A 21,222-nucleotide genomic window follows, 5' to 3' on the forward strand; every position below is an offset into this window, starting at 1 on the left:
AGTTGGCAGCCGGTTTCAAGTGGAGTGCCCCAAGGGTCGGTCCTGGGGCCGGTTTTGTTTAATATCTTTATTAATGATCTGGAGGATGGTGTGGACTGCACTCTCAGCAAGTTTGCAGATGACACTAAACTAGGAGGCGTGGTAGATACACTAGAGGGTAGGGATCGGATACAGAGGGACCTAGACAAATTAGAGGATTGGGCAGAAAAAAACCTGATGAGGTTCAACAAGGACAAGTGCAGAGTCCTGCACTTAGGACGGAAGAATCCCATGCACTGCTACAGACTAGGGACCGAATGGCTAGGTAGCAGTTCTGCTGAAAAAGACCTAGGGGTCACAGTGGATGAGAAGCTGGATATGAGTCAACAGTGTGCTCTTGTTGCCAAGAAGGCTAACGGCATTTTGGGCTGTATAAGTAGGGGCATTGCCAGCAGATCGAGGAACGTGATCGTTCCCCTTTATTCGACATTGGTGAGGCCTCATCTGGAATACTGTGTCCAGTTTTGGTCCCCACACTACAAGAAGGATGTGGAAAAATTGGAAAGAGTCCAGCGGAGGGCAACAAAAATGATTAGGGGTCTGGAGCACATGACTTATGAGGAGAGGCTGAGAGAACTGGGATTGTTTAGTCTCCAGAAGAGAAGAATGAGGGGGGATTTGATAGCAGCCTTCAACTACCTGAAGGGGGGTTCCAAAGAGGATGGAGCTCGGCTGTTCTCAGTGGTGGCAGATGACAGAACAAGGAGCAATGGTCTCAAGTTGCAGTGCGGGAGGTCCAGGTTGGATATCAGGAAAAACTATTTCACTAGGAGGGTGGTGAAACACTGGAATGCGTTACCTAGGGAGGTGGTGGAGTCTCCTTCCTTGGAGGTTTTTAAGGCCCGGCTTGACAAAGCCCTGGCTGGGATGATTTAGCTGGGAATTGGTCCTGCTTTGAGCAGGGGGTTGGACTAGATGACCTCTTGAGGTCCCTTCCAACTCTGATATTCTATGATTCTATGATTCTATGACTCCCCTCTAGTCTTAGGTTCAAAGTACAGCAAACAAAGATAAACACTCTAGTAAAAGGTACGTTTACAAGTTGAGAAAACAAAGGAAAACTAACATGCCTTGCCTGGCTATTTACTTACAAGTTTGAAATAGGAGAGACTTGTTTAGAAAGATGTGGAGAACCTGGATTGATGTCTGGTCCCTCTCAGTCCGGAGAGCGAACGCAAAAACCCAAAACAAAGAGCACAAACAAAAGCCTTCCCCCCCCCCCAAGATTTGAAAGTATCTTGTCCCCTTATTGGTCCTTTAGGTCAGATGCCAGCCAGGTTACCTGAGCTTCTTAACCCTTTACAGGGAAAAGGATTTTGGAGTCTCTGGCCAGGAGGGGTTTTATAGTACTGTACACAGGACAGCTGTTACCCTTCCCTTTATAGTTATGACAGGAACCGAGCGAGGCATTGTTTTAAAAGTCTTGATCTGTTAAACATGACTATCTTGTTGGATTGTATGTGCTATCCTGGTATGGGATTTCCATAATGGGAAGTTACGAAGCATTGCTGGGTGTGCTACTGAAATGTGTTGGGAGGTTGGGAGATGCCTACAGCCAACCTTTCGGCTGCAGCCAAGGACCAGCCGGCCAGTGTCAATGGCTCATCCACACCCATCGAACAAAGAATCCACTATCTCAGAGACTGTGTACAATGGAGATTGCTTGACCAATGGGCACTGCCGGATCCCCTGGTCCCAGCAAAGATCTTTCCAGCAAGCTGGTAGAAAATATAAAAGAGGGGAAGTGACATCATCCCTTGGCTTCTCTTTCCCCCACTTGGAGGAACATCTGGAGGACAAAGACTTGGAACTGGGGAAGGGTGGCCTCAGGCTAGTCCAGTCTGTGTATTGAGGATCTGTAAATGGCTTGTACCATCTGTCAGGGGGAGACGCTGCCTGATTTGAATCCTGTTTCATTTGTAGAACTTAGACTGCGAATATATTTTTATTTCTTAAGTGACCAACTCCGATCTCTGTGCCCGCTACTTATAATCCCTTCAAACCTCTCCTCTGGAGTTAATAAATCTGTTTTATATTTGACCTCAAACAGTGTGTTTTGGTTGAAGTGCTTGGGAAATCAGTTCAGTACCTTTCTTTGGTACTGCGAGAGGGCCCAGAAACCCAGTAAGTGTCAGTGAGGGGCCAACACTCCCCTTACATTAGCGAATAGAGAGATGGGAGGTGGGGGAGAGACAGGATGGAAACGGGGGTGAAATATGGCTTCTGGGGATGGTGTCAGGCACTGGACGCGGGTTAGTGACAAGCAGCTGCGTTGGCTGCAAGGCAATCCCGACCCCATCTGCTCGGACCGTGGATGGTGACAATCCGGGCAGGGCCGGCCCCACATTGGGTCTGTTCCTCTTAGGCAGGCCTGGTGGGATGGTGCCATACACCCAACTGCAGCATCCGATGGAAAGCCAGGAGCGTGAGCTAGGAGAGGAGGAAAGACACAGCAGGGAGGAAAACAGCACAACCAAGGAAGGGGAAAGGATCTCCAGGGCCTTCGGGCTGCCGCTAATCAGCTATCTGCGCGTGGGGGCTGGGGGCTGCAGGGCACGGCAATGGGACGACTTCCAGCTCGCAGAGGGGAAAACAGAGGTCCTTAAACAAGAGCCAGGCCGGCCGGCTCCAACTTCGCAGGGAGAAAGTCCTTTAGACACGTCGAGACGGGCTGCAGCGCTGGGGGGTCCGGGGATGAGCTGGGGGAAGATGATGAGACAAGCTGAGCCAGGACGCAAGGTGGGACGGGGGAGGAGACAGAGAGTTGGGCCCATGGTGGGGTTTTTACCAATGTCTCTTTTTAACGCACCCATCGAGGGGGAAAGTGGGTGGCCTAGTCCTGCCCCCTCATTATTTTGCCCCCCAGTTAGGCCCAAAGTCCCTCCCGCCAATGTGGGGCTATTGACTCCTGGTTCCAGCTTCTGCTTTCCCCAGCGCGATGTCGACAGAGACCAACCCAGCGTCTGTGGCTGGTTCTCTCGCCCGGGTTACAACGTTCAGCGTCGTCCCCAATTTCCCCTGGTTCTTGGGCCTTGGCACAGCTGGGGAACTTGCCCGTGGGTTTTACATGTGAGCTCGCAGCCGGGCCACTTCGCAGACTCAGCAGCCACCACAGTGCGAACGACCCCCAGGCGGCTCAGGCTGGGGGGTCGAGCCAACGTCCTCTCAGGCGTGGCTGTGTCGGAGCATGTCCCAGAGGCCACGGGCACGGGGGGGTGCTGGCCACAAGCCATGGCCCCTAGGGCGCCCCGTGTCCTCATGGCCCCAGCCGCCTTGTAGGGCCCAGAGCTCTCCCCAAGGGCACCCTGTGGCACAGGCTCCCCATCCCGCTGCCATTAGCAATTTCCGCCACCCCCAGATGAAGGCCCTGGCACAGCTCCTCCCCCAGTCCCACGCCGAGCTGGGCCCATCCAGACCCCTGGGGGCCGCTCAGCAGGGCCGGCTCAGCACTGGTCCTTCTGCCTCTGTCCTGACAACATGGCCTCATGTCGCTCGGGGTGACGGTGACCCCATTGCCCTTACCCCATGCTGGGGCAGCCAGGCTGGAGTGGGGGGAATCGTGTGTGTGTGTGTGTGGGGGTCACCTCACCTAGCATCTGCCCCTCTTCCATCCGTGGGCAGCCTGAGCCAGGATCAACGCCAGGGCCAGGAGGACCCCGGCGGCCAGGGCCAGACGGACGATGTTGCCCTGGGTGTAATCTGGGGGTGACAAAGTGAGAGGGGTCATCAGCAGCTGCTCTAGGGGGTGGGGTCAGGGGTCACTATCCAGCCGAATGAACAGGGGCCCCCACCCCCTTTCTGCTCCCCACAGCAGAAAACCACCACAGCCCCATATGCCCATCCACTCCCTCTATCTAATCTATCCGCACCCACCCCACTCTCTCCTGGGGCACTGGAACGGGGGGCCATGGTGCTTCCATGTTTTACCAGCGGTAAGGGCGGGTGGGAGGGGGCAGAGAGGAGCGAGTGTGGGGCAGGGTCTTGGTGGGAGGAGGTGGCACAGAAAGGGGAAGAGGTGATGTGGGGGCAGGAGCTTAGGGAAAGGGGTGGCATGAGGGCGGGGCCTCAGGAGCGGTGCGATGCTGGTTGGTGGGGCCACGGTTATGGGACTTGTGCCCCCCCCCACACTTTTAGGTTGCTTCTGCTGCTCCTGCCTGTGTTTATCCATCTATCCCCCCCATCCCACACATAGACACCCCTCTATATCCAGCCACAGTGACTGGAGACTGCTCTAGGTGGACACTGGCTCTGATCCAGACTGACCGGTCCCAGGCTCCACCAGTGTCTGTCTGTCTGTCTAAGGCATTTCCAGCCTTCCTCCCCCCATCCCCAGTACCATGGCACTAGCCAGGCCTGGCCATACCAGCTCTGGCCAATAGGCCCATCTAGCCCGGTATCCCGCCTCCCATGCTGGCTGCTTCGCAGGGAGCTCCAGGGCACCCCCTGTGACCACTGACGGCCCCAGCTGTCCCCAGATAGGGTCACCAACTGTCTAATCACCAAAACGCAAACACCCTTGTGCTTTGAGATCATTGGGAGAACCATGCCCCTCTAAAGCAATCAGCCGCGGTAGACGTAATGGTGCTGTCATCACAACAGCCACTGTTAGGTTCCAGAGTCAACAACGTGTCACTCTGAATTGGTGGGTTCAGGTGTGAACTGAAACTCTGCTGCTGATCTATGTAGGGGCTGAGTGTCTTTTCGTTCTGGGTTTGTACAGCGCCTAGCACGATGGGGCCTGGTCCAGGACTGGTGTCCTAGGCGCTGCCACGCTCTGGTTAATGCCCTGCTGGGCAGCACCCCTGCGAAAGGGGAGCCCTGCTTCCGAGCCGTCCCCACAGCCTGTCTGCAGACACAGGCAGACCGACCAGATACACGGGACCATGATCCCTGGCTCTCGGTCCCTGTTCTCCCAGGGGATTACGCACCGAGCTGTGCCCACATGGGTGGCTTTGTGGTGCTGGGGGACAGCACAGCATCACGGTCTGTGGGGCCCAAGGGCTCCACAGGGGCCCCGCGAGCCCTGGCCCGGCGGCTGTCTGGGTCTTCGGCGGCGGGGGGCCCTTCAGTCGCTCCACGTCTTCGGCAGCACTGAAGGACCCCCCCGCCGCCGAAATGCCGCCAAAGACCCAGACCGCCACCGATTGAATATAAGCATCGCAGCTCCCCTGCTTTTCCCCAGGCCCCCTGAATCCTCTGGGCAGCCCTGTGGGGCTGTGCATAGAGGAAAGCTCTCATGGGCCCTGCTCCCACCAAGCCAATCTGGCATCTGTCCAGTGACCTCCCCCCAGCATATGAGTCCAGAGGGGTCTCAGCGCAGATGGGACATTTGCTATGGGGATCTGCCCCTGTTCCACACAGCCAGCCCTTCGTGGCTTCCCACGGCAGCCGCTCCTTGGGCAGCTCAAACCTGTTTCTGGGGGCGCTGATGGTGATTTCCTGCCCCCAGTCCCGGTACCTGGCCCCGCGCTGCCTGGGTGGGTCGGAGCCGGCGCTGTTTCCAGCTGAGTTGGGTCAGTTCCCCCTGTGGGAATAGAACCAGCGTCTGTCAGGAGCAGAGGCAGGGGTGCTGAGAAAGCTGGAGCCGTGGTGTCTGGGGTTAGTTATACAGGGACCCCCACCCCCCGCAACGGGCAATGGGGGCTTTTCCCTGGGCTGAGGGAGAGGACGGGACCCAGGGATTCAGGCTGGCTCAGAGCCCCGGGGATCGCAGGACGGGAGGATCGGCCCAGCGAGACCCTCAGCACAGATACAGCCCCTGCCTGGCTCCACAGAAACTGGAACTGCAATCATTAGTGACTAGTATTAATTACCTGGAGCCCCTGTCCTGGACCCCGTGTGCTCGGAGCTGTACGGACACAGGACACAGAGACGGTCCCTGCCCCACTCAGGTGCCATTCACACCTGGAGTCACTGTGGAGCAGCTCTGGGTGCGGCTGTTCCTATTTCAGAGGAGGACGCCCTTGTGTCTATAGAGCTACAGGAGAGCTCGTCTGCCAAACGTGTCTGTATCAAACCAGGGGGTGCGAATTCCAACAGCCCAGCCTCACTCTGAGATCACCAGTGGGGGTTGGGAACCACATGGGATTCATCATTTCGGGCCCAGTTTTCATGTAGACGAGATCATAGTCCATCTTTCTATCCCTCATCAGACGCGCTCCCATCTGTCACCCATCCTACGTTCCCACAGACCCACATTCCCACAGACCGGTGGCCGTAGGTCCCCATGGATCTATCCATCATCCTCTGTGTAGAAGAATTGACCCCATCAGTTCTGTCTGAAGGGACCGTTCCCCTCCAAACAGCCTGAACGGCCCTGTGGGCATCTGAACCGGGAGCCCTGTTCCCTGAGGGATGAATTGTTCCATTTCTCCCGCTCACCTTCTCCCTCTGGCTCCGTCGTGGGGGGATCCGGCTGCTGGGGCCCAGCTGGGTCGGTTCCCTCTGTGGGATTAAAATGAGCGTCGGCTGGGAAAGGGGAGGGGACGGAACCAGCACCCAGGCCTGGGGCGGGAAGGGGCTGAAATGGTGACTCAGCGATTGGGCCGCTCGCCCCATGACCCGGCGTTTGTTATGGGTTTAATTGTCCGGGCAGGTGGGGGGTGAATTCAATGCTGGGGCCGGTGCCGGCTGGACAGCCCCTGGGCCCCAGCTCCAAAGTGCGTCCCCAGAGTGGGGGCAGCTGGGGGAGCATCCCCCTGAGAAAGGCCCCTGCTCTGTAGATCCCCCTGGGGGCAGGGATCCTCCCTTCCTTGGCCCCGAATGTCCAGCGGCTGCTGCTCCCCCCTGGCTGAGAACCCCCCAGTGACTGTCCCCGCTCCCCAGCTGGGTGTCCCCTCTGCTACGCCCAGGGCTCAGGGCAGAGCCGGCTCTGAGCATCCCATTAGGGCAGACACCCCCTGAGGCTCTGGCTGGGCGTGGGGCTGTGGTTGAGGACCCACACTGAAGGGAACCCACTCTCCCAAGGACCATGGCAGAGAGAGCATCTAGGCCAGGCGTTGGCAACCTTTCAGAAGTGGTGTGCCGAGTCTTCATTTATTCACTCTAATTTAAGGTTTCGCGTGCCAGTAATACATTTTAACGTTTTTAGAAGGTCTCTTTCTATAAGTCTATAATATAGAACTAAACTATTGTTGTATGTAAAGTAAATAAGGTTTTTAAAATATTTATGAAGCTTCATTTAAAATTAAATTAAAATGCAGAGCCTCCCGGATCGGTGGCCAGGACCTGGGCAGTGTGAGTGCCACTGAAAATCAGCTCGCATGCCACCTTCGGCACACGTGCCATAGGTTGCCTACCGCTGATCTAGACAATGGAGACTGCTCGACCTACTGCTAGCAAAAGATCTTTCCAGTAAGTTGGAAGAAGCTATAAAAAGGGGAAGTGACAACATCCCTTGGCCTAACTCCCCCCACAACTCAACACCCGGAAACACGTCTGGAGGACAAAGACTTTGAACGGGGGAGGGTGGTCCCGGCCGGAAGGCAGTTCAAGTCTGTGTACTGAAGATCTGTGATCTGTGTGTACCAGCTACCAGGGGAAGACGCTGCTTGATTCAAATCCTGGTTAGTTTGTAGAACTCAGACTGTCAGTTTATTTTTGTTTCTTAAGTAACTGACTCTGATCTCTACGCTAGCTAGTTATAATCACTTCAACGCCATCTCTTTGGAGTTAATAAATCTGGTTTCTATTTGACCTCAAACAGTGTGTTTTGGCTGAACTACGTGGGACATCTCAGCTCAGGTTGCAAAGGCTGGTGTGTGTCTCCCCATCGAGAGAGGGCCGGACTGGGTAATGAACAGGCACTGATCAGGCTTCTGACCAGTGCAGGACGGTACCAGGCTGGGGATCTGGGAGGGACTTGACTGATGTGTCCCTATTAATGGTCCGTGAGAGGCTGGGAGATCATTCGTGTCACTCCGGTGGGAGTGTCCCTAGCTGTGGATGGCTGGGTAAGTGGGGGTTTGTAGCTTGACATCAGCATTACAGTTGCGAGGGAAACCCCAGGTTGGTGGGACAGCGGGTCCAGCGGTTCCATAGACCCAGCCCGGGAACCCTGTCACAGAGCGGAGATACTGAGCCGGGCCCCTCACCTGCTACCATCAGCTCCACGGGGTCGCCGGGATGCGACCAGACGGGCGGGTCCGATTTGGTGCCATATTGGCAGCTGTAGCTCCCTGTGTCTCTACGGCTCACGTTGCGGATGGGAAACTCACCCACGTCCCCAGCAGTCACTGCCCAGTGCCGTACGTCCGGGTTTCCAAGTTTATACAGGAGGAACGTCGCTTTCTGGCATCGACACTCACACCGGATGGTCACACTTCGCCCCAGGGCGACTCCCCCACGGGGACGCAGGGAGATGGAGGGTTTGGGGTAGCTGAGCTCTGCAGTGAGAAGGAGACAGGCCGTGAGACAGACCCTGCCACATCACTACGCCCCGTCCTCCCCGCATGGTCCCAGACATGGGGCCCCTGGGAGAAAACCAGCCAGAGGAACCTCTCCGAGACCCCAGAGATTCCTGGGAGCTACGACCAACACTGCTTGAGGACCTAAATCCAGAGCACCCTCTGTACCTGTCTATCCACTTAATGGTCCCCCCCAGCCTGGGAGCCAGGACGCCTGGATTCTATCCCTGGATCTGGGGAGGGAGTGGGGTCTAGTGGTTAGAGCTGGGGGGGGGCTGGGAATCAGAGGTGCTGGGAGCCCCCACTCTAAAGCCAGCCCTGACTCTCTAACCAGACACAAGGTGCAGGGAGGATGATTCATACAAGGGGAAATGGAGGCACAGGCAAGTAAGTGACACCCCCAGGACTCCCAGGTCAGGGATCCCCCGCCCGTGTCAGCCCTGAATCTACAGTGGCTGGGAACCCCCGACCCCCTCCCCCTGCTCCCGTGACTCTGTCCCCGCTCCCCGGGCCCCTCACCTGCCACAATGATCCGCAGGTAATCACGGGGATCCGACCAGTTGGGCAGTTCCAATCTGGAGCGAGATCGGCAGCTGTAGAACCCTCCGTCTCCGCGTCTGGCGCTGGGGATGGTGAATTCACCCCCGTCCCCAGCATCCAGCTCCCAGATTTGGATTCCATCTTTATACAGAAATAATCTCCTGGCCCCGCACCGACACTGACAGCGGAGGGTCACGGCTCCCCCCAGGGCGATCACCCCGCTGGGGCTGACGGAGATGGAGGGTCCGGGCGCAGGGAGCTCTGCGTTCACACACAAACAGGAGTGAGATGGGGAGATACAAACCCCTCCCCTGTGTCTGTAACCTGCCCTTAGCGCTCAGCCCCAGGGACAATGCCAGGGTAACAGACACCTCACTGCATCTACAGGGAACCTGTGAGCCAGGTTCCGACCTCAGCCCACCCAGGGTCAGTCTGGAGTCACCCCCCACTGCACTGGGGGCAGGGCTGGGTTCTGATCTCAGTCCCCTGGATCAATCCGGAGTTACCCCCGGCTGAGTTTTGGGGGACGGTTCAGGTCTCAGCTGCTCTTTTCCCCTCCACCTTCCCCCCGCCCCCCTTAACACTTAGCCTTGAGCAGCACAGATACTCACCTCCGGACACCTCGCTCCGCCCGGCCAGCCAGCAGCCTGGGGAGGAGACGGCTTGTTAGGGACCAGATCCCAGAGCGACTGGATCCTACACTCTGGTCTCAGATCCCCACCATGGGCACATGCCCTGGTCTCAGATCCCCCCCATAGACACACGCCCTGGTCTCAGATTCCCCCCATGGGCACACCCCCTGGTCTCAGATCCCCCCCATGGGCACACCCTGGTCTCAGATCCCCCCCACAGACACACGCCCTGGCTGTCTCCAATACTCACCGAGGAGGAGGATGGTGAGAGCAGAGACCATGATGGGCAGTGAGGGGGCCCCTCAGCGCTGCCACCAACACCCCAGTGCCCAGCTCCACCGAGCCCCAAATAAGGAACTCAGCTGGTGGCTGCAGCTAGAGGAAGTTGAGGATGTCTCATCTCTTCCTGCGTCCATCACACCTTGTCTTCAATCTGCAGGCGAAATCTAACGCAGCCAAAGTAAGCTGCAGTCACTGCAAAACTGAGGAAACCCTGAGAGCTTCAGCCTGGCCAATCTCATGATGCAGCGCGCAGCTTGTTTGTGTGGGGAGGGGGAACAGGTCACCCTCAATGTACCCTGAAGCCTTGGGGAAGGTGCACCGGGCTGGGAGCCAGGAGACCAGAGAGTCTAGTCTTCAATCTTCGCCTGACCATGATTTCCATGCTGATTCCACCCTCCCATCCTGTCCTTCCTTACATTCTGGAATCAAACCTCACTGGTGACCCATGTAGGTAAAATTAATACATGATCATGCAATTAAAGGATGGTGTCATAATGCATGTGCATGAGGGGGCAGAGTTAAGGTTTTTCAGGAAACTGTAATTGTGGCATTTCCTGGTGCTGGAGGGTTTGACTCTGAGGCCTTCCCGCTCAGCCTGTAAACCTGCCTCTATGCAACACCTGCTGTGGCACCGTGTGAGGAGCGGGCGTGATGGGGGAGCACCTGGGTTTGCTGCCCTTTGTGCCATAGCTGAGCGGTGATGTCGGCTTTACACTGTAATGCCTGGTTCTAAGGGGCTTTTGTCAGTGTGTGAATTAATGAAACCAGGTTTAAGGGAAAACTGGAGTAAGAGACATTTCATCCCCTGTCCCCAGCCGGGAGAGACCCAGGGACCTTCTAATGCCCCCGCAGAGACCCTGCCCCCGAGCTGGAGGAGACACTGTCAGTGGTTATGTGGCCAGGCCCCTGGAGAGGGAGGTGACACAGGCTTTGTTTATATGCCATTGCCTAGAGGGCAGGAGGAAGCTGGGGGTCAGGAAGGTTTGACTCTGTTCCAGGCTCTGGCAGGGAAGTGGGGACTAGTGGTTAGAGCGGGGGGGGTGGCGCTGGGGCCAGGACTTCTGGTGTCACCATCACGGTGTTGCCCCTCCGGTGCTCGCACACAGCTCTGGGCCCGGCCGGGGCTGCATTAAAGGTGCTTCATCTGCCCGGCCAAAGGGCCCCAATGAGCCTCCTTCAATCAGCCCTCTCGTCCCAGGACCCCGACCCCCCTGCTCACCAGCCCCCTGCGAGCCTTCGCCCCAGGTCCCCCGAGCAGGAGGGAGATGGACAGCAGATTCATTGCGAAGCAGGGTCATTCCCCCCCATGGGCTGACCTCCCCACCCGGCCTGACCCTTCCCCTGGCCTGACCCCCCGAGTCTCCCAGCTTAGCCTGTGTCACCCCACACCTCTCCTCCCTACATTGTGCCCCCTGGCCCATGTCCCCTCACAGACCACTGGTCCCTTCCCCCCACCCCACCAGCATCTCTGACCTGTCCCCACTCACAGCCAGCCCCCCACTAGCCATGGCCACCATCTCCCATTGCTCCCCACGGGAAGGGACCCTGGCTGCCCTCAGTTAACATGGATGCCCCATCGCCCCTTGCTGCCCTCGCAGGGGGCCATGCTGCCCCCGGCTAAGATGGCCGACACCTCAGCCTGGGGGTGGGGAACAATCCTGCCCCACTGGGCTATCTATAGGGGCAGGGAGGTGTGACCGTGGGGTTGGGGGGCCTTATGGGGCACGGAAGGTGGGGCAGGAGGGATGTGGGGGAGGGACTGAGAGGACTGAAAAAATGGGGGACCCTGAGGCTGAGGGGGCTGGAGCTGGGGTACATGGGGCTCCGACAGCCGGAGAGAGCCCCTCCTCCACCCTGCAGCTGAGAGCCCTCCCTCCCTCCCCGCATTCGCAGATCACCAGCCGGCCGTTCGCACCGGCAGTCTGGAGCTCCTCCCCCTGCTCCTCCTCCCCGGCATGCTGGTCTGAGCAGGGTAAGGGGGCCAGGGGGTCGGAGAAGGGGCAGGGAGGTTCTGGAGCGGACAGTCAAGAGACGGGGAGCGGGGGTCGGGAGTTCGGGGGGGGGCTTTCTGGGGGGGGTGGAGAAGGTTTTGGGCAGTCAGGGTACAGGTAGGGGGTAGGGTCCTGGGGGGCAGTTAGAGTGGGGGGGTCTCAGGAGGGGGCAGTTAGGGGACAAGGAACAGGGAGGCTTAGGTAGGGGGTGGGGTTCTGGAAGGAGCGGGGGGGGGGGTTTGGGAGTTGTGGGGGCGGGGCTGTCAGGGGGCGGGGGTGGGGAGAGGGATCGGAGCAGTCAATGGGACAGGGAGCAGAGGGGTTTAGATTGGTCGGGAGTTTTTTGGGGGGCTGTCAGGGGGTGGGGAGTGGTTGGATGGGGCGTGGGAGTCCCAGGGGTCTGTCTGGGGGTGTGGATAAGGGTTGGGGCAGTCAAGGGACAGGTAGGGGGTAGGGTCCTAGGGGGCCAGTTAGGATTGGGGAGAGGGTCTCAGGAGGGGTCAGTCAGGGAACAAGGAGCAGGGAGGCTTAGGTAGGGGATGGAGTCCTGGGGGGCAGATAGGGGCAGGGGTCCCAGGAGGGGTCAGTCAGGGGACAAGGAGCGGGGGGAGGGTTGGGAGTTCTGAGGGGGCAGGAAGTGGGAGGGGCAGGGGCGGGGCTAGGGCAGGACAGGGGCGGGGCTAAGACGGGGCTCCTCCCGTCTTCTTTTTTGCTTGCTGAAATATGGTAACCCTAGGGTTGGGGCTGAGCAGGGGGCAGTGAAAGGGGAGGCTGCTGGGGGTAGAAATGGGATCCCAGAGGGAACTTGGGGGCCCCAGCTCCCCCCTCCCTCTTCACCCCCCCAAAATCCTGCCCCCCGGTTCTGACCTTCTGAACAGGGGAGCCTGGCTGCTCTCAAACTCCATCCTGGCCCCTCTCCCAACACCTCCAACCTACTTCCCTCAAACTTCCGGCTTCCCCCCATCCAGTTCCCCCCAAACATCTGCCATGGGGGGGCTCAGAAGCGTCAGGGGCTAAATCCCTCTGTGCCCTGTTGTGTTCATGGAAACGCAATAAAGGCCCCAAGGTGTGAACATGCCCCAGCCCCTGCCCCACACTGAACAGGGTTAAACACAGACCAGGGGCAGGGTCTAGAGCCCGCAGCCTGCTCAGCCCCACGGCAAACCCCCCATTGACCCCTGGGACCGGCTGCTACAGACCCAGCAGAGCAGGAACCAGGGGAGCTGCGGCAGGTGCCGTGTGAAACGTGGGGTTTGTTCCAGCCCTAGCCCCAGCCCCAGGTTTGGGTGTCTCCCCAGTGACCCCAGAGACGCTAGGGACTGTCCTGGGGGGCAGAGGAGCCGGTGGAGCTGGGCTGGAGCTGGCGTTGCCGCGGCTGCTGTTAAAGTCCGACCCGGTTTCCTCCCGGGTTGGAGGTTCAGCCGGGGGAGGGGCGATGGTGTCGGGGTCCCTCCCGGGGGGGCCAGGGTACAGGGGGTGGCAGCCATGACGATGAAGCCCATTTTCCCCCCCCCATCTCTTTAAGGACCCAAGTCCAGAGAAAGGGCCCATGAACCTCGTGGCAGGCGGCACCTGGGGGGAGTTGGGGCTGATCAGATCTGAATTGATGGTGATGCCGGGCTGGGCACGGGGCAGGCTGAGCTGCTGGAAAAGCAGGAGCTAGACGGGGGTTGGTGGGTGAAGGTCTCCAGGTCTAGAGAGGGAGGGAAGAAATCGGGGAGAACAAACCCCCTGGGTGGTGGCCCTGAGGGAAGGGCCCTGGAGGAGGGCAGAGAAGGACCCTGATGGAGCAGAAGCAGCCCAGGTTTGGGATGGGTCAAAGGTTGGCTGGTGGTTGTAGGTCTCTGGGCTGGACCCTGGAGTGGCAGGCAGGCTGCAGTTCCCCTGCCAGCCACGGGGGCAGTGGCACAGAGCGGGCACAGGAACCGGAGCCTGCCTGGACCAGTCACCCAGTGGGAGTTTGATACCCCAGATGGGGAGGACCAGAGAGACCGGCCAGAGGCCAAGCCATGGAGAGGGGGCACCCAGAGTGATGCAAAGGGAGCAGCCGGGCTGTAGACAGCAAGTGTGAGACCCCAGGGGGTGTTGGATAGGATATGAGCTAATCCCCAGATGTAGCTGCAAGGAGGTGCCCCGGTGGTGAGTATAAACACACCAAAGCCCCTTTGGTCTCAATTTAAACCGATTTTTACAGCAAAAATCCCGGGTTTTACAAAAATTCGGTTTATTCCAATTTTCACCCTTCTTTTGTATCATTTAACTATATAAAAAGTAGCTTGTTTTATTAGGAAAATACAGTACACGTTGCCTGAGAGATCTGTCCTATGCTAAGACGTTAGTCTGTGTGGATGTGCAGAGCTGCCGGTTGAAGTGAGGCTGTGGCTTACCTGATACACCCAATAACCAAACAGGTGCGCACGCAAGCTCTGAAGCGCGGTCGCATCTGAACATACCGATGAATCTCACACGCCCACCACGGACACATTTCAAGCTGCTAGCAGAGAACAGGTTAAAGATCTGAGACACTAAAATGGGAAGAAAACGACAATCTGTCTCAGAACACTTTTCAGTACACAAGGACGTATTCGAAAGTTTTAAAAAAACAGGAGGGAAGGATGAAGTTGAGGGTATGGGCTGCAAATGGGGTGGCATCGAAGATATAAGCTAATCGTTTCAACTCTACAACAGTAAACTGTTTATTCAAATGAAAAGTTTTATTGGGGGATTAGAGATCTATTGTTCTCTTAAACGCCGAGGTGGCATTGTGTTTTGAGTTCTGGTTTAGTTCTGCAGTTCACATTGAATTCTATTAATCAAAGCATTAATCTACTGAATACTGTTTCCCCTGTCCTTCCATCCACCAAAATAAACCCTGTCATTTACCCAGAAAAATTATGAATAGTTTTTGCACTGATTTTCATCCGTTTATGTTGTTGTGGTAATACATACCGACAAATGCCCGGGAAATGTTAAATAAAATAAAACTCCAAAACGAAGGGCCCTAAACACACCCAAAAAGGGATGGTGGGTGGCACAGCCCATCTCCTCGATGTTTTGTCCACCCATGAGGCCTCGTTTCCATCACCCCAATTTTGGGTCACGGATTTCTGCTCCCCCACTTCTCTTGGGTCCCAGGTGGGCCCCAGCCTGGCCCGTGGGTTCTGTCCGGCGGCCGCTCGGGTTGGACTAATCCCGTCTTTCTATCTCGCCAACTTTCCCCCCAACATTCATTCGTCCAGGTCCTGGTGATGCTGCCTGAACTTCTCACTCACCTTCCTCGGCTGTACCCACAATGAGGGGACATTCGGAGGCTCCATTATCATGCCCCCCCCACAGGCAGGGGAGATTTGGGGGGCAGGGAGAAGGAAGCTCTGGGGGTTTGTACAATAGAAATACACGGTGGGGGAGGTCTAGGGAGAAAGGGGGGAGAGAAAAGGGGCTGGGGGACCCCCCTGCAGAGAGAGGAGGGGGACAGACCCTGGGGGGCATTAAGTATAATTATTCCAGTGCCAGGGCCAGACGAAGCATCCCTGCTCTCCCCTGACAGCTCCGGGCAGAGACTGGCCGGGCTGGGCCAGTGAGTGGGACCCCAGAGCCCTGCTCTGTGGGGATCCCGACGTGCCCAGCACAGGGGCAGCTCTTCTAGCTGGCGTCGCAGGGGCTGGTGCCCGGGGGCCAGAATTCCGGGGTTCGATCCTAGGGTGCAGTTGTTGAGTTGGGAGCAGCTGGGTGTGTGTGTGTGATTCTCTGACGCAGGAGGTTTTGTGTCCATGTCTAAGCCCCCCAAGGGGGAGCAGCTAATTCCCCGTGGAGACTCTCTTCTCTGCACAGCTGGATCCAGGCTCCTGGGGGTGCAGAGAGATGGAGGGTTAGGGGGGGCCCGTGTTGCCCTCGGCCCAGCCCCTGGGGGGAGCAAGGTGCACAGAAGTGGGGGGGTCACCTCACCTAGAGCACCCCCCTCGGATGGCTGGAATAGGCCTCAGCCAGGATCAGCCCCAGGACGAGCAGGACCCCAGCCCCAGGCGGGCGATGTTGGTGTGGGTGAAATCTGTGCGCCCCTGGGGGGCTGCTACGGGGGGAAGGGGAGAGTCACTCAGCGGCTCGGACAGGGAGATCAGCAGCTGGTGCTGCCCCAGGAATGGAGCCCCGACCCCCCTGTCCAGCAGGTCCGGCCCAATCCTCCTCTGGGGGTCTCCCAGGTGCTGCAGGCTGAAATCAGCACAGATCCACTTGACTCCCGGAGCTGGGGCTTTAAGGAAAACAATCAGTATCGTGAGCCTCATGACAAAATCAAGAGTTGGCAACTCTGCTTTCACTTCTGTTTCAAGGCTAGTTACTTTCCGGCAGGCTCTTAAACACAGCGCTGCAGTGACTGAGTGGCAGTTCTCCCAGGAGAATATTGAAACCAAACACCAAGAAAATTGCACATTTTAAAGTTGAGAACGAAGTTGAGACTTTTGAGGTATCTCAGGGCCCCAGGGGGCGGGGACACAGGCCGGGGGCTGCTCTTGGGCACCCTGACCCCCTCCCCCAGGGCAGCTGGAAGGTCCGAGGCTCCTCCCTAGTGGCCGGGGCTCCCTGGGCCGCAATTACCACGGCCCAGTTCCAGCTTCCGGCCTGGCCTGGCCCGGGGGCGGGGCCTTGGGGGTAGAGGAGGAGCAGGGCTGTGACCTCAGGGAAGAGGCGGAGCTAGGGCAGGGCTACAGATGGGTGGGCGGGGCTCCTGCAAGTGTCCCACTTTTGCCTTTTGAAAAGTTGGTCACCTACCGACCATAGGCACCGGCTCCGGGGCTGGAGCACTCTTGGGGAAAAAATCGCTGTTCAGCGGGAGGCAGGAGTCAGTGGGGGGAGAAGGGAGGAGTGGGGGCCGGAAGAGGCGGCGTGAGGGTGCGGTGCGCTCTGGGATGTGACGAGGCGGGGCCGGGAAGAGGTAGAGCGAGAGTGGAGCCTTGGAAGAAGGGGTGGCGTGGGGATGGGGCCTGGGGGTGTGGAAACAATGCAGCATAGCGGTGTACGTAGTCAGTGACTCCTGGGTCATGTCTATGAACTGGCGGGTGCTAGATCTAATTGCTGCCCACTCTCTCTTTCGTTGCTAGGCAATTAGATGACAATGAACGTGGAAAAGCCCCAGGGTTCGGAGTAGCGAAGCGGGCAGGAGGCACTTTTAGGTTTCAGTACATGTTCTGTGCAAAACAGGTTAACTTTTCCTTTCAGCTGCCTATAAACAAACCTAGTGGAGAAAAGGATTTCTCCCCACCCCCCCAAATCCGTTATGATTTTAAAGGACCCAAAAGCAAAATAATTCTGTAATCAAAGTTCTAAATTAATGGAGATATCCTATCACCTAGAACTGGAAAGGACCTTGAAAGGTCATTGAGGCTAGCCCCCTGCCTTCACTAGCAGGATCAAATACTGATTTTGCCCCAAATGGGGCCCTCAAGGATTAAACTCACAACCCTTGGTTTAGCAGGCTAATGCTCAAACCACTGAGCTATCGCTCCCCCTGAAAAGAGTAGGTCGCCACCCCTACTGAATATGCATTAGACATAGTGGCGTGAGCGTAACATATTATAAAAGTTTATTCCGGCTCAGGGGGTGGGGCTGGCTTGGCTCCGCCCACCGGGGGCTCTTGGAACGGTTCCTCCCCGTCAAGCTGGGAGAAAGGCCACTCTGCCTCACGACAGGGACACGTAAGGATTTGCCGTGACGTCATCTTAGTTAAATAACAAGCGTCTGCAGTGTCACAGACCCCATAGCTGAGTTGCTTCTGGTGCCACTGACAAAATTGAACGAGTGGCTTTTCCTGATCCAAGCTTTAAAAACAACACAATTTAGCAACTGCTAATCCTGGATTGAAAGTAGGACGTTTCCCAGTGCTAACGTTATAGGCTATGGCCTAACGCCGATTGTGATAATACTTAACACTTATACTGTATGCAGAACTGATTGACGACGGACTGTACACATCACTACACCTGGTGTAGGTGTAGCCACCTCCCACCCTGAAGTTATTAATTGGAAGACAGACCTTTTCCCAGGTTACTAAAGGTGACATGGTTACATCCACTAACTTATAGCCGAGGCTCACACTTTCACTGAGTGTGCCCTATACAATCTGCCCCTTTTAAAGACATTTTTTTTCTAATCCATATATATCTAGCCCCCCGCTTGTTCCCAGTATGAGGTTGTTCCAGAGACGGGAAGTCTGCCTTGTGACTTTTTACACAACTTTGCGAAACTGGGCCTCCATGTGCTCTGCGTTGTGTGTCAGCCTGTATTGACCTCAGACCAGACCCACTCAGACAAAACACTGGGAACAAGGTTTTATTCTGTAAAGAAACACCCGACGACAGTCCAGTAGCCTCCTCTCTGCTTGCCTGCTTCGTGCTCCCAGCTCCATCAGTGCTGACTCTTCCGGCTGGCAGGGCAGAGGGTACATCCTGGCAGGAACCAGGAAGTTCTCCCAACGTGCCACAGTTTGTAGTGTACAGTTTGTAGTTTCCACAGCTGCTGATGAAGCCCACTGGACCTTGGGCTAGATATACATTGACACTGTTAGTTTTATCAGGCCACAAATGCGATACAGGCCACAGGTCTGTCTCATCTTACGCGGGGGTTCCGTTCCGCAGTTAGCGCGTAAAGCGAAAACCGCGTATAGTCAAAATTACATTGAGTTCAATGGCGGGCGGAATCGCCCGCACTACAGGTACAGTATTAAAATTGATATTTTTCTATTTTTTGTTTTTGGCGACCGCATAAAGCTGAGATCGCGCATGTCAAATGCACGTAAGATGCAACAGACCTGTACTCTCCCAAGTTTCGATTATTAGTCTTCCCCAAATGCTGCCATCTGGAGGCTAAGGGGGGATATGCTAGAGGTATATAAAATCATGATTGGTCTGGAGAAAGTGAATAAGGAAAAGTTATTTACTTGTTTCCATAATACAAGGGGTCACCAAATGAAATGAATAGGCAGTAGGTTTAAAACAAACAAAAGGAAGTTCTTCACACAGTGCACAGTCAACTTGTGGAACTCCTTGCCTGAGGAGGTTGTGAAGGCTAGGACTATAACAGCGTTTAAAAGAGAACTGGATAAATTCATGGCGGTTAAGTCCATTAATGGCTATTAGCCAGGATGGGTAAGGAATGGTGTCCCTAGCCTCTGTTTGTCAGAGGATGGAGATGGATGGCAGGAGAGGGATCACTTGATCATTGCATGTTAGGTTCACTCCCCTGGGGCACCTGGCATTGGCCACTGTAGGCAGACAGGACACTGGGCTGGATGGACCTTTAGTCTGACCCAGTCTGGCCATTCTTATGTTCTTATCTGGAGTTCTGCACAAAAGTCCATTTTCTCAGCCTCCTTCACACAGCAATCAAATACTGGAGCTTGTGAGTCTGCCTTTAGCTGCTCAGGTGGTTCACCGAACCAACTGCCAGCACACCTAGGCTGCTGCAGAGGAGGAACAACGCTGTCAGCTACATGGTGCTGTGAGCCGGTTTTGGCTTGGGTCTCCTCTGAAGGTCTTGCCTCATTGCTGAGTACCTGTAAAGACATGTCTCTTTCTTAATACAACATCGTGGGACTTGATGTTATGGGCATTTACCAACATTTCATTTGATAATTCCTTTCACTATCCCTGAAAACCTGTGGTGTCATGGAAAGTTTGCTTCCATCGTGTTTCCTGATTTCAGGTGGCAAATAGCTTAGCTTACAGGGTCCTTTGTACATTTCCAATGACCTATTGCCTTGTATAAAACCAAGTACTTTTACATACCTGAGACTTTATCCCAGTGTTTTGGGCAGGACAGACATATATGCCCTCATTGTTGAGGCAATAATTTATATATATATGTTTGTCTGGTTGGTCAGTGTCTACCGAGGTATTCCGACCCTGGCAAAGGTCTTCAGGAGCTCAGTGGTGATGGTGGATGCCGTCACTGTTCATAGAGGGATGGCCTGGGGATACTGGTCATATAGTCTACAACTACAAGGATATAATGACAACAAGGAGTCTGGTGGCACCTTAAAGACTTAACAGATTTATTTGGGCATAAGCGTTCGTGGGTAAAAACCTCACTTCTTCAGATGCAAGGATATACTGGTAACCTGACCCGCTTTTCTTGAAGGGCCCCACTAAGTCCATGCTAATATGTTCAAAAGGCACCCCAACCCCGGGGAGTAGTAATAGGGGAGCTCTAGGTATCCCCTTTGGCCCAACTCTCTGGCATTCTGGACAGGAGGTAGAATAGTTCCAGACTCCCTGGTGTATGCCGGGCCAAAAGAATCTTTGCACCATCTGTTGTAGAGTTTTCTTCCTTCCCAAGTGTCCCACCCAGGGCACCGAGTAGGCTAGATGCAACAGGGCCTGTCAAAACATAAGAACATAAGAAAGGCCCGTACTAGGTCAAACCAAAGGTCCATCTAGCCCAGTATCCTGACTTCCAAGAGTAGCCAGTGCCAAGTGCCCCAGAGGGAATGAACAGGACAGGTAATCATCAAGCGTCGCCCATTCCCAGCTTCAGTCCTCTGTGGGACTAACAATTGCCAGATGTGTTCCTATACGGTGGGGGTCCTTAGCTATCTGGTAGAGGTGGTTGTCCTGGACCTCGAATCAGGGCCCCTTGGGTAACTGTGGGGGGTTACCCTCCCCTTGGTCTGGGCACACCACTTGTTCCCAAGCCCAGCTTAGGGTCGGCTCCTCTCTTTGTTCCTTCAGGAAGTCCTTGTCGATGTCCAGCCACTATGGATCGCCCTCCTCCAAGGTTCCTGCAGCAGGGTGGTCTTGAACTTGTGTTTCGGGATGGCCTGGGAGACCTTCCCCTGGGTCCTCAAGTCTTCAGCAGCTCGGTAAACCTCTCTTCTCAGGTTCTGTTCTCCTCACATCTGTGGGGCAGGTGCTCCATTCTTGCAAGACCTCATGGAACCACCACCAGTTACACCCCAAAATCACGGGGTAGGCCAGCTTTGGAGCCAGGCCGACTTGACATAGTTCCTCATGCAGGACAGCCTGCAGCTGCATGTCCCCAGGGATGCACTGTAGGTGGATAGGCGTTCCCGCCAGATCTGGGCATTCTACCAAGCCGGCTTGGACAAGTGTTTGGCTATACCCTGAGTCAACCAGGGCCATCACCAGGGTTGTTGTGCATCATTATTCTAAAATAGGTATCAAGGTAGTTGCACTTCCGGACTTCCCCAACATGGGAAAGGAAGCCAGGAATGTATAATCTTTCTACTTTACACAGGAATTATTCTTTTAAGGAAATATTGAAGCCTCTAACAAGGAAAATGTAGCAAACTTTGCTACCCACAATGGAAATCAGGGTTCCTAA

At 56.0% G+C, this 21,222-nt stretch overlaps 1 protein-coding gene across 1 annotated transcript; it reads right to left on the reverse strand.

Moving 5' to 3' along the window:
* Positions 1 to 3,628: 3,628 nt before the first annotated feature.
* On the reverse strand, positions 3,629 to 9,897 carry LOC117887108 (leukocyte immunoglobulin-like receptor subfamily A member 1). Its single transcript, XM_034789350.1, has 6 exons — positions 9,867 to 9,897; positions 9,596 to 9,631; positions 8,964 to 9,245; positions 8,027 to 8,423; positions 5,853 to 5,887; positions 3,629 to 3,738 (listed from the first exon to the last, which is right to left on the reverse strand). The coding sequence occupies exons 1-6, from the start codon at positions 9,895 to 9,897 to the stop codon at positions 3,629 to 3,631; spliced, it is 891 nt and encodes a 296-aa protein (XP_034645241.1).
* Positions 9,898 to 21,222: the final 11,325 nt, after the last annotated feature.

This window comes from Trachemys scripta, chromosome 14 (assembly GCF_013100865.1).
Source record: "Trachemys scripta elegans isolate TJP31775 chromosome 14, CAS_Tse_1.0, whole genome shotgun sequence".
Classification (NCBI taxonomy): Eukaryota; Metazoa; Chordata; order Testudines; family Emydidae; genus Trachemys; species Trachemys scripta.

Excerpts from the sequence above, each read along its gene's own strand:
- LOC117887108 (XM_034789350.1), bottom strand. The coding sequence starts at position 9,897 with ATGGTCTCTGCTCTCACCATCCTCCTCCTCG. Across the intron at positions 9,246-9,595 it reads GCGGAGCGAGGTGTCCGGAG|AGCTCCCTGCGCCCGGACCC; the intron begins GTGAGTATCTGT and ends GTGTGAACGCAG. Across the intron at positions 3,739-5,852 it reads GTCCAGGACAGGGGCTCCAG|ATTACACCCAGGGCAACATC; the intron begins GTAATTAATACT and ends TGTCACCCCCAG.